Source organism: Macrotis lagotis, chromosome X (genome assembly GCF_037893015.1).
Source record: "Macrotis lagotis isolate mMagLag1 chromosome X, bilby.v1.9.chrom.fasta, whole genome shotgun sequence".
NCBI classification, from domain to species: domain Eukaryota; kingdom Metazoa; phylum Chordata; class Mammalia; order Peramelemorphia; family Peramelidae; genus Macrotis; species Macrotis lagotis.
Genome location: NC_133666.1, coordinates 697989773 through 698002823, shown reverse-complemented (window position 1 = coordinate 698002823; position 13051 = coordinate 697989773). Strand labels below are relative to the sequence as shown.

General features: G+C 46.5%; 1 protein-coding gene across 7 annotated transcripts in view; it reads left to right on the top strand.

Annotated features, from left to right (window-relative positions):
* The window catches only part of MED15 (mediator complex subunit 15), a 107909-nt gene extending 94926 nt beyond the window's left edge, over positions 1-12983 (top strand). For 6 of the 7 annotated variants that reach the window (XM_074206622.1, XM_074206623.1, XM_074206625.1 and 3 more), the window contains 4 exons: positions 9039-9199; positions 9318-9484; positions 10385-10483; positions 11350-12981. In XM_074206622.1, the coding sequence (XP_074062723.1) occupies positions 9039-9199; positions 9318-9484; positions 10385-10483; positions 11350-11486 (564 nt within the window). In that variant the 3' untranslated portion in view covers positions 11487-12981. Of the gene's footprint in view, positions 1-9038; positions 9200-9317; positions 9485-10384; positions 10484-11349 lie in introns of all 7 variants that reach the window. The other variant, XM_074206626.1, reaches the window with a different exon arrangement.
* The last annotated feature ends 68 nt before the right edge of the window (positions 12984-13051 follow it).

Here is a 13051-nt window from a genome sequence, read left to right as displayed (position 1 = left end):
TACCAAGCTGTTGATTTGGTTTTCAGAGTCTTTTTTGAGCTCATCCAACTTTTCTGAGCCCATTTTCTATTTCTCTTGGAGGTTCTGGATATGGAAGCTTCGATTTTGTCTTCATCTGAGTATGTGTTTTGATCTTACATGGGACTAAAGTAATTCTCCATGGTCAGATTCTTCTTTTTCTATTGTTTACTCATTTCCTCAGCCCAAGACTAATTTACAGTATTTCCAAGGCTTTGGGTTTTGTTTTGTTTTGTTGTTTTGGGGACACCCCACTGGGACCTTTATTCTAACAAGGTCTTAATGCTCTTGCCTATGGTTTGATATGTAAATGCCCACTGTACTTTCCTCTGCCCTGGAGCTGTAAGGAAGGGTCCCGCTTGGCTATCTTAGTTTGGAAGTCCAAACTGCAATCAGGATCTGAGTGTGGGCAATCAGCAGAGTCCTGCCCCCAGGGAGAGCAGAGAAATTTCTGCAGCCTTCCCTGACTCGCTTACTGTCTGTGGGCTGTGCTTTAGGGGTGCAGGCTGCTTTCTCCAGATTCTCGCTGCAGGTTGTGGCGGGTGCTCCCTCACTCCACACTGATTCTGGTGTAGCAGAATTCTCTCCCTGCTCCTTCAAGCTGTTCCCAGGCTACACTGTGACCAGGGCTTTTTCCAACTCCTGATCCTGGTGAGACACACCTTTCCCGTGGAACTTCTAAGTTATCTTGGACTGGAAAAATATATCACTCAGTCTTTCGGTGGGTTCTGCCCCTCTAAATTTTGACTAAAGTCATAATTTGTTGCTTTTGGAGTTTTGGGGGGAAGGAGTTCCTGGGAAATGCTGCCTTCACGCTGCCATCTTGGCTCCACCCCCCTCCCAATAACATCTTTTAGGATTGCTGGGGAACATTGTATTGATGAAAGGACCTAAGTCTTCCCCAGTTGATCATTGTTAAAATATTGCTCTTAGTGTTTCCAGTTTTTTTCTGGTTCTAGTCACTTGATTTCAAATCAGTTCATGGAAGTCTTTCCAGGTTTCTCAGAAACCCTGCTACTATCCTTTCTTACAGCACAATAGAAGTTCATCACAGTTATATACCCCAACTTTTTCAGCCCTTCCCCAAGTGATGAGCCTCCCCTCAGTTTCAAAGCCTTGGACACCACAGAAAGAGCTGCCATAAATAGTTTTATACAGATGGGTCCTTTCCTTTTTCTTAGATCTCTTTGGATACTAACCCAGTAATGGTATTACTGGGTCAAAAGACTGCAGTTTAATAGACCTTTGGGCATAATCCCAAAACATGGCCCAATTTTTCCACCTCCTCTCCAGCATGTGTCCTTTTCTGTTACATTAGCCAATCTCATAGGTGTGAGGTGATGCCTCAGAGTTGTTTTAATTTGCATTTCTCTATTAGTGATTTAGAGCATTTTTCACATGACTATTGGTAGCTTTGGCCATTTATGAATTGAGGAATAGCTCTTATTTTTTATAAATTTGGCTCAGTTTCCTATATAGTTAACTAATGTGGCCTTTATCAAAGAAGCTTGTTATGAATTCCACCACTACTCCCATCCCAGTTTCCCTGCTTTCTTTCTAATATTGACTGCTTTGGGAAGTTTTTTAGTTTTATGTAGTTTGGGGTTTTGGCTTTCTTTTGGTGCAAAAAAAAACTTGTGAATTTAATCAAAATTATCCATTTTTCATCAATAATCCTTTCCATCTTTTTTTTTTTAGGCTTTTGCAAGGCAGTGGGGTTAAGTGGCTTGCCCAAGGCCACACAGCTAGGTAATTATTAAGTGTCTGAGACCAGATTTGAACCCAGGTACTCCTGACTCCAGGGCCGGTGCTTTATCCACTGTGCCACCTAGCCACCCCTCCATCTCTTGTTTGATCGTAAACTTTCCAGTTTTTCATTGGTCTTACAGATACATTTTTCCATGCTCCACTAATTTGCTTATGAGATAACCCTTTATGTCTCAATCATCTGCCCATTTTGACCTTATATTGGTTTATAGCATGAGATGTTGGTCTGCACCTAGTTTCTCCCAAACTATTTTTTTAATATTTTCAGCATGCTAAATGGTGGGTTTTTTACTGTAAAAGCATAAATCTTTGAGGTTACTCAAACCCTATCTTAAAGCAGTCATTTTCCAATGCATACTGTGTATCTAACACATCCATTCTGTATTTCTTAGACAGAAACAAATTGTTTTGATGATTGCCATTTTGTAAAATAGTTTGAAATCTGAGACTACTAGGCCACCTTCCTTCACATTTTTTCCCCATAGAATCTCTTGATCTGACCTTCTTTGTATGAAGAGTGTTTTGTAATTGTGTTCATATAATTATTGGGTGTGTCTTGGCTTGTAGTCTTCAAATATAATTTATTCCTCTGCTTCCTGCTGTTTTAAATAGGAATGAATGTGGTTATTTTTGTCCAAAGCCTTTTCAAAATCTTTTGAGATAATCATATGATTTTTGTTGTTTTTGTTATTGATAGGGTTAATTATGCTATATTGTTCAGTTGTTTCAATTGTGACCTCCTTTGGGGTTTTTGCCGCAGAGATCCTGGAGTAGTCTGCCATTTCCTTCTTCAACTCATTTGACAAATGGGGAAACCAAGTGAAGCAAACAAAGTTAAGTGACTTGCTCAGGGTCACATAGCTAGGAAGTGTCTGAGGCCAAATTTGACCTTAAGACCCAGCTATCTATCCACTATGCCAACACTGCACTGCCCCTAATTATGATAGCTTTCCTAATATTGAACCAGCCCTGAATTCCTAGTATAAACTCCAACCTGGTTATATTGTATAATCTTTGTGATATTCTGCTGTATTCTCCTTGCAAGTATTATTTTATTTAAAATTTTTACATTAATTTTCATTAGAGATATTTGGTTTATAGTTTTCTTTCTCTGTTTTTTTTCTTTCTTTGATTTAGATATCAAAGTTATATTTGAATCACAGAAAGCATTTAGGGTAGGACTCCCTATTTTTTCAGAGAGATGAATTATTTTGTAAATGTTTAGTAGAATTCACTTGTAAAAGGGCAGTGAGGTGATGCAGTGGATAGAGCACTGGCCCTGGAGTCAGGAAGACCTGAGTTCAAATATGACCTCAGTCACTTAATAATTGGCTAGCTGTGTGACCTTGGGAAAGTCACTTAACCCCATTGCCTTAAATAAATAATTTTTTTTAATATTTAATATTTATTCTCATTTTGTACAAATTTTTTTTATACATTAATAAAATATTCTTGTTTAAGAGTAAACAGAATACCCCCCTCCCCCTAAAAAATATAGACTTGCTTGAGTGATAAAGTAAAGGGGAAAGAAAAAAATTAAAATTAAAAAAATAATAATAGTAATAATTGTAGGTATGGCCAGGTAGCACAATGGATGGAGCATCAGCCCTGGAGCCAGGAGCACCTGAGCCCATATCCAGCCCCATACACCCAACAATCACCCAGCCATGTGCCATTCAAGCCACCTGATCCCCACTGCCCTGAAAAAAACAAAAAAAAGAAAAATAAAGACCCAAAATAAAATAAAATAGTAATAATAGTAGGGGCAGCTGGGTGGCAGACAGAGCATTGGCCCTTGAGCCAGGAGCACCTGGGTCCGAATCCGGCCCCAGACACCCAACGATCATCCTGCTATGCAGCCCCAGGCAGGCCACCCAGCCCCATTTGCCCTGCACCCCCCCAAAAAAATAATAATAATAAAAAATGTACTTCAGTCTTTGTTCCAACACCAACAACTCTGTTATGGGTGGATCACATTCTTTATGATAAGGTACTTCCATATTTTTCCACCATTGCCATTGCTGATCGCAATTCCCTCCTTTCTTTATTTCTCCACTACCATGTACTATATTTTCTCTCTCCTTTCACTCTTGACTCTGCTGTAGGGTAGCTGAGTGGCATAGCAGACAGATCCCTGGTCCTGGGCCAAGAGGCCCTGAGCCCCCATACCACCCCTTAGGTCCAGCAACCACCCGGCCCTGTGGTCCCGGACAGGCCATCCAATCTCAGCCCCTTGCAAGAAGTAAAAAAGAAAATGTGTTATATCTGGCCACTCTCCCACCATGGTCCATCCTCTCCTCCATCATTCACATCCCCCCCCTTCCCCTGTCCCCCCCTCTCCTTCTTACTCTACATGCCTATACCCCATTGAGTATATATGCTGTTTCCTCTCCTAACCACCTCCAATGAGAGCAAAGATTCCCTCATTCCCCTTGCCTTCCCCCCTTCCACATCATTGCAGTAGCACATTGTAATAAAGAAAAATCTTATTATATGAGATATCTTGGCCTATTCCCTTTACATTTCCCTTTTTTTCTATTGACTCCATTTTTACACCATATTTTATCTTCAAATTCAGCTTTCTCCTGTGCTTCAACTATAAAAGCTCCCTCTACCTGCTCTATCAACTGAGAAGGTTCATATGAGTATTATCAGTGTCATTTTTCTATACAGGAATACATGCAGTTCATCATCATTAAGTCCCTCATATTTTCCCCTTCTCCTCCAATCTCTATGCTTCACCTGAGTCTTATAAGTAAATTTTTTTAAAAAAAGAATCCACTTGTTAATCCATTGATCTTGGAATTTTTTCCTTAGGGAGTTCATTTATGACTTGTTCAATTTTTTTTTTCTAAAATAGAATTATTAGAGGCAGTACCAGCCCAGGAATCAGGAGGCCTAAGTTCAAATCCAGCCTCAGACACTAACTAGCTGGTTGGATAACCTTGAGCAAGTTAAGACTTAATCCTAATTGTTTCTGGAAAAAAAAAGTTATTTAAGGATTTAATTTCTTCTTCTGTTAACCTGGGCAGCTTATGTTTTGTAAATATGCATCCATTTCATTGGATTGTCCATTTTCTTGGCATGTAATTGGGCAAAGCAGCTCCTAACTTCATTGGTGGTATTTACCCCTTTCATTTACTAGTAATTTTGTTTTCTTCTTTTTTTAAAAATGAAATTAGCCAAAGGTTTCTTCTTTTTCTCCACCCCTTTTTTTGTGGGGCAGCTAAATGGTGCATGGATAGAGCATTGACCTTGGAGTCAGGAGGATGAGAGTTCAAATTCAGCCTCAGATACTTGATACTCCCTAGCTGTCTGACCTAGGGCAAATCACTTCACTCTGATGGCCTCACATCCAGGGCCAACTTGTCCTGATTGATATCTGGCCACTGGACCCAGATGATTCTGGAGGAGAAGGTAACGCTGCTGACTTAGCCCAGCTCCCCTCACTCAATCTACTTCACATGCTTGTCATGGCATCACCTCCCTGATGTCATGGTCTTCTTTGAGAATGAAGGACAAACATCATCATCACCCACTTATGCCCCCAATAAAACCGAGCTAGTGAATTTAGTGGATGGAGCACCAGGCCTGGAATCAGGAGAACCTGAGTTCATATATGGCCTCAAGCACTTACTGTGGGACCACAGATGAGTCTTTTTAGATTTTTCAAGGCAATGGGGTTAAGTGGCTTGCCCAAGGCCACACGGCTAGGTAATTACTAAGTGTCTGAGGTCAGATTTGAACCGAGGTCCTCCTGACTCCAAGGCTGGTGCTCTATTCACTGTGCCACCTAGCTGCCCCCCACAGATGAGTCTTAAACCTGTTTGCCTCTGTTTCCTCATTTGTAAAATGAGCTGCAAGACAAAATGGAGGAGGAAATCACCTGAGGATCTTTGTCAAGAAAGCAACAAAAATAAAGTTTTATGTATTAGTTCAATGATTTTTTTTCTTTCAGTTTTATTAATATCCCCTTTGATTTTCAGAATGTCTGGGTGTTTAATTGGGGATTTTAAATTTGTTCTTTTTCTAGTTTTGTAGTTGTATGACTAGTTCATTGATCTGCTCTTAATCCATTTTATTGATGTAAGCATTTTAATGTATAAATTTGCCCCTGTACCGTTTTAACTGCATCCTACAAAGTTTGTTATGTTGTCTCATTGTTGTATCTTTAATGAAATTGATTCTTTCCAAGATTTGTTCTTTGACCCACTTTCCAACTAGTTTTTAGTCTCAGCTTCCAAGGTCCTTTATTGAATATAATTTTTTTATTTCAAAAAGGGTACATTCTTTTTTTCTATAATTGTGTACGAAGTTTTTAATGCCCTAATAAAGGTCATTTTTCATGAAGGTGCCATGTACCATTCTTGAGATCATCAAGACATAACAGAAAAGCTTCCAAGGCTTTGTCTAATCCAACTCCCTTTAATGGCCCCTTTTGGTGACTATCATCTTCTTATATTTAAACGTTAGCAATTTATCCTTGGTTAGTACATTATCGTTGTTCATTCACATTGACCTTTTTCTGTGTCTCTTCAGTCCTCTTTGAGCTTTAGAGTTCTCCACAGCTCTTTTCACAGGAATGCTTGGGAATCCTCTGTTCATTAAAGGTCCAGTTTCCTCCTTAGTTTTGCTGAGTTGCTTCTCTTGGCTTTCCCTCACATCCTTTGCCTTCTTGGAGTTTCCTATTCCACATCCTCTGCTCTTGACAGTCATGGCTCTTACATCCTGTGTGATCCTGACTGTGACTCCTTAGGACTTGAACTCTTTATCTCTGACTCTGTGAGTAATTTTCTTTGATCGGGAAACTGGATTTTAATTATACTGTTCCTTGGAGTTTCCATTTGGAGATTTTTTTTTCAGGAGGTGATCAGTGCATTTTATTTCTACTTTGCCTTCTGGATCTGGCATTTTTTTTTTATTCAGTCTTTTGACTTTGTTCTGGTATTTCTTGTTGCCTCAGGATTCACTGATTTCCATCTGGTCCCTTTCTGATCTTCAGGAAGTTTTGTATCTTTTGTGCCAAGCCGTTGATTGGGCACTGGTCCTGGAGTCAGGAGGATCTTGATTCCTTTTCCAATACTTTCTTCCATAGCTCTCAATACTTTTTCATTTTTTTTCCTCAGGCGCTCTGATTTCATTTATTAAAATATTTGTTAACTCTTTTTTGCCCCCTGCATTTCTGTAAGGGAATTTAATTGAGTTTGTTTATTCTTCCAGCCTATTTTCCTTCTACAGGGAAAATCTGAGCTGGTCCTCCTCTAGTGTCCCTTCTTGGCTTATTGACTGTAGGATTATTCCAGAATCTCATGGACAGGCCAGAGATCTGCCATGCCGAATTGGTTCACTGCCCCCCCAGGCTGAGCTCTGCATTTTCTGCCTGGGTTTGGGTCTGAGCAAGAGTCATCTGATGAGGCACTCTCTCTGTCCGCTGACTGGGAAACACTACTGGTTCAGAGCTGCAGAAGTGTCGCCTTCCGTTTGGTCTGTTCCTTCTGCCCTGGCTTCTCCTCTGCAGGCTGGGCTCTATGCTCTGAACCTCTGCTGCTGCCACCTCCTAAAATTCATCCTTTCTCCATATACCATCCAGGCCTCCCTACCCAGGAAGACCACTGCCAAGCCCAGGCTCCCCAGGGACTTTGATCTAAAACAAGTAGTTTGTGACGAAGATGCCAGTTTGCACCTGTCCCAATTGCAGTATTCCTGTATGGGTCTGTCGGTGCTGAGAAGGCTCTAGTATCTTACCATAGCGTTCAGCTTCTCTGTGGATACACAGGTGCTCAGGGTACCGGCTCTTGACCCAACCATTTCCCTAGTGCCCCCAGAGTTCCCTCCCTGTGGACTGGACAATTCACTCACCATGACCTTTTCTGAATTTTCCCCTCAGGATTTGGTCTGGTATATTTTCTAAGACTGTTTGGGGGCGGTTAGGTGGCGCAGTGGATAGGGCACCAGCCTTGGAGTCAGGAGTACCTGGGTTCAAATCCAGCCTTGGACACTTAATAATTACCTAGCTGTGTGGCCTTAGGCAAGCCACTTAACCCCGTTTGCCTTGCAAAAACCTTTAAAAAAAAAAGACTGGAGAAGTTTTGTGGACAGTAGCGAGCCATTCTACTAAGTACCATGCTGCCCTCTCAGCTCCAGCCCGGGAGCCCAGTTTTGGACAAGTTAAATTTAGTATATCTTTAGTTGATCCAGTTTGAGATGTCCAGGAGGCAGTTGGAGATAAGGGACAGGAGAAAGCTTAGAGCTGAGAATTGTCAGCCTAGAGATGATAATTGAATCTGTGGGGACTGGTGAGATCACCAGGTGAGACTAGACCTGGAGGAAGCTCCTGCAAAGGAAGGGGAGGAGGTCTGACAAGGAGGAGTAGGAGCAGGAGAGAGGGTGTCGGAAACATCTACAGAAAAGGGTAGAGGAAGAGGATGCTGAAGAGTGTGGAAAGCTGCAGAGAGGTCAGAAAAGAGAAAAGGCCATTAGATGGGCAGTTGGGAAATCATGGGTCACTTTGGAATGATGAAGTAGAACCCAGATTGAAGAGAGTTAAGAGAGTGAGAAGCCCCTTGGTAGGGGGCCTGATAAAGGAATCCAGCCCTGAGAAGAAGTGGCATAGGATATTAGCATAGGGTAAGAGGGAATGAATGGGGGGGTTTTGAGGATACAAGGGACAGGGGGTTGTTTGTAATCATAGCAGGGAGGCTTATGGTAGACAAGGAGAGATTAAAGATTAATGGGGGAGGGCAGCCAGGTGACACAGTGGATAGAGCACTGGCCCTGGAGTCAGGAGGACCTGGGTTCAAATCTGGTCTCAGACACTTAATAATGACCTAGCTGTGTGACCTTGGGCAAGTCACTTAAGCCCATTGCTTTGCAAAAATAAAAAAATTAATAGGGGAAGGGGGTGGGCACCCATACCAGAGAAGACAGGATGGAATCTTGTTCATTTGAGATGAGTGAAGGAGAAGCTGGGGGTGAGACACACCTGGGTGATGTGAGATAAAGGACAAGGGGAGGGCAGAGCTCTGTCAAATGGCCTCCATTTTTTTGTAGTGAAATACTCTCAGCTGGCAAAGGGGAGGAGGGGAGAAGGGGGAAACAAGCCAGGGGAAGTTGGAGGAAGGATGTCAAGATGTGGAAAAGCTGTAAAGAAGTGGCCTTGACTCATTAAGAGCCCAGTGGAGATTATGAAAGATGAATTGGAGTGAACCCAAGCATCCTGGGCCTCTCCTGAACAGCCTCTGTCCCTTCCCCAGCCCACCCCTCCACCGCCTCCTGTGCCACCCACCAAGCAGCAGTACCTGTGCCAGCCCCTTCTGGATGCCGTTCTTGCCAACATCCGCTCCCCAGTCTTCAACCACTCCCTGTACCGCACATTTGTGCCAGCCATGGAGGCCATCCACGGCCCTCCCATCACGTAGGTACTGGGGAGTCCAGGCCTGAACGCTGTATTCAGGGAGATCGTTAGGAATGGGGCTGGGCTGGGCAAGGGGGCAGCTTCTCCCAGTCAACAGTTGGGGTGAATTTCCCTTCAGAGCACCAATCATCTCCCCTCGGAAGCGTAAGTTTGAAGATGATGAAAAGCAGACAATCCCAAATGTGTTACAAGGAGAAGTGGCCCGACTGAACCCAAAATTTTTGGTGAACTTGAACCCCTCCCATTGCAGCAACAATGGCACAGTGCATCTCATCTGCAAGTTGGGTGAGTCCTCCCCAGGGTTTCTTTGTGTCCTCCCTGATGAGGAGGAGCACCAGACGTGGGCAGTGGTGTTAGGTTCAAATAGAAATGGGCCACCGATCTGTGCAGGAGAGTCCCTGTTTAAAATGTAATGTTACCCATGTCTTCTTGCATATTTATTTGTTTAGTATTTCCCATTAAATATTTGGTTTGGGCGGGGAGCCATCAGCCAGCACCTCCATGTTGGGTCTGAGGACCAGCAGCCCCAGCTCTTGTGGACTTGCCTCTTAGACTTACTCCTAAGAAGTCAGAGCCCTGTAGGTCTTGTGGCACTAACTCCCCTGCCTAAAGACCCCAGAAGTGGGAGGGCCTCCTGAGAGAGCCAAGAGGCCCCTCTCCCTCCCTCTCCCTTCCCAGTCCCTGTCAAAAGGGCTTGGCTTCCAAAGCCACATCCGTGACCTTGTGATCTTCTGGGGAGCCTGCTCCAGAGGGGTAGGGTTGGGGCAGAGTCTCTTCAGAGGCAATGTGGAGATGGTTGGTGATCCGGCCCTAAGGGCCTCCACCTAGGCAGCATAGTCCCCACAGGAGACGGAGGAATGGGGTGTTCCTGAGACACCTTAAGTCAGAGATGCTTCACCTCCCCTTGATCTCCCTCCTCTGCCAGAAAGCCATCTCTTAGGACAATTGTCATCCCAACAAAACCAGATACTCTTGGGCTGCGGCATCCCCTTGTGAAGGACCAGGGGGAAGCATCATCTGATGGCTCCTCTTGGGGACCGGCCACTGGGGGTGAACTGGTTCGGTGTAGAGGGAGGCCCAGGCCTTGGAGAAAGGCTTCTCACGTCAGCCCACCATGAGCCGGGCGCCATGGTCCACCCGGCTTGGCCCTTTTGGGGACTCCCCATTGTCTTGTGTTATGTATAGATGACAAGAACCTCCCCAATGTCCCGCCGCTGGAGCTCAGCGTCCCTGCAGACTACCCTGCCCAGAGTCCCCTGTGGATAGACAAGCACTGGCAGTATGGTAGGTCTGCCTCCCCGGGGGAGGCGTGAGGGCCGAGCGCAAGGTGTCGGCTGGCCGCTGCCTGGGAGGTGGCCATGAGGAGCCTGCTGGACTGGTGGGAGGAGGAGGCCCAAGGTCCTAAAAAGGACAATCTCCTCCCTGGGACCACTAGATGCTCCAGTTAAGGCAGGGGCTCTGGCCTAGGGCCAGGGGGGAGGGGATGGGGGGCACAGACAGATTGAAAATAAGTGGATGGGAAAATAAATTACAATTTAGAATTTAGCATTTCTTGTAGCTACAAGTTTGTTACATTCTGTGGAGGCGCTGAGTGGCCTCATGAGATGACCAGTGGTCTTGACACAAAAGCAGCCCCGCCAACCTGCTGGGGGGGGGTCAGGGGTCAGCAGACTTTGGGGTCAGGCCCCTTGGAGGCCCCATCCCAAGATATTGAGGAGATGGTGATGCCGAGGAGACTGGTGTGGGCTCTGGCAGGCAGGGAAGATGCTCGGGGCTGGAAGGGATCTGGGCCCCTCCCCAGACGTCTAGGGAGGGAAAGGGACCACGGTCACTTCCAGGGAAGGCCTTCGGTGAGGCCTGAAACTCGGGGTGGGCCATGCACTCTGGTTTTAGAGAGGTTTGAATGGACTCGGATGACCTGGGGGGGAAGTGGCAAACATGCCAGGGTATCTGGTGCATTGGCATCTCCAGACGGGGGAGAGGGCCCGGACAGGAGAGGAGGAGCACAGCTCAGCCCAGGCTGGTAAGACACCGCATGGGCCTGTTGCAGGCAGTGTCAGGAGGAGAGAAGTGGTGCCTGAGGGCAAGTGTGGAGCTGGCACCCCCACACACCCTCCTTGACAGCCCCTTCCCCTTCGTTTCCTTCCCAGAAGCCAACCCATTCCTGCAGTCAGTGCATCAGTATATGACGTCTAAGCTGCTTCAGCTCCCGGACAAGCACTCTGTCACCGCTCTCCTCAACACCTGGGCGCAGAGCATCCGGCAAGCCTGCCTTTCGGCTGCGTAGCGGGCCGGACCTTGGCAAAAGGTCACCCCAGTGTAGATTTAGCTCCCCCCCCCCGCCTCTGCACCACTCACTCGCCCCCAACTCCTTTCCGCAGGCCGGGTCATTGTTTAGGAAGTGAGGGACTTGACCGTCTCCTGTGGATCCCGGGCCGGGAGTCACTCTTCCAGGAGACAGTCTGGCCTCGTCCACCAGCCCGGGAGCCTCCCCTCTGCTGAGCTGGGCTGCCCCCACCCTCCTCACTGGCCTCCACTTCCTCCTTGTTAAGAAAAGGGGGGCCGAGGGGTAGCAGTGGAGGCAGTCCGAACATAGGAAGCTTGTTTTTAGTTTCATTCTTTTCTGGGTCCACTATGGACTCAGGCAAGGCCATGCCATCACCCTCGTCGTGGAACCTGAGGACAAATTCTGAGGTGTCCTCTGGGAGCGCTAGACACAGGAGCCAGGCCCCCTCCTATCCACTTGGGTCCGAAGATTGTCTCTCTCCTTGGCTTTGTCATCTTGGTCCCAAGCCTGGGTGGCGTGCCTCCTACTCTGCCCTACCCCGTGCAGCCAGGCCCCCCTGGGCCATCTTGGGGTCTGGACCCCAGCTCCCTCCCTCTTTTACCCTGAGGCATTTCTAATCTCCCCTTCCTCTTGCCTGCTGCGAGATCTTAAGATGGTTTGTCCATTTGTGGCTTTTGATGACCAAAGGGTCTGGTTGTCATTGGCTTCCCTAGGGAAACAGAGGGGGATCAAGGTGGGAATATAGAACATGGGGAGAGAAGAGCCAGGCTTCCCCCCCAAGGAAGAGCTAGCTCCCTCCCCTGGACCACATTCTAGGGTCTCCAGACACTGGTCGCCCCCCCTTGAGTTCCTTCTATGGCCTCAAGGCTGCCCATGGCAGAGAAGCAGTGTGTTAGTCGGGCACTTTGAGAGGGAGGGGCAACGTTTTGTACACAAATACATTATTTGTTGTCTTTGGATTATTATAATAAATTTATTCCTGTGTTTGTCATGAAGTTTACTCACTTTTGACATAACCGCCATTAGGATAGTGGCCGTCTCATCCGTTAGCTCACAGGAGGGTCGGTAACATTGGATTTTATAAAGTTGTTCTGGCCAGAGAAGCAACTCGGTTGTCCTCCAGCCCATGAAAGGGAGAGGGCAGCCTCTTAGAAGCCCGAGGATCTGGGGCCTCATCGCCACCGCCGCATTTTTACAGATGAGGGCAGCGCCTGGATGAGCTGTCCAGAGTGGGAAACTGCACTGACCATGTAAGGGTGTGACCTCATCATCCCCATCTCGGGGTAGTTCTCCAGCTCCGTTGATGCTGTATCGGGGGCCTCCAACACAACCACTCCCATCTCGTGCCACCTCTCTGCCAGTCTTCTGTGGCGAGGGTGGGGCCTGGGTGTTCCGGTGGCTTTTTTCTCATTGGTGGCTCATTCTCTGGGCTTTAAGAAAGCAGATGGAGACAGGAAATGACCACCCCCCCCCCTGGACCCCAACCAGCCTAGCCCAGGGAGGCCCCTTCCCCACCTGGGCCTTGGCATGGGACTGCTCTTCACAAACTGCTCAGGAGCCCCCTG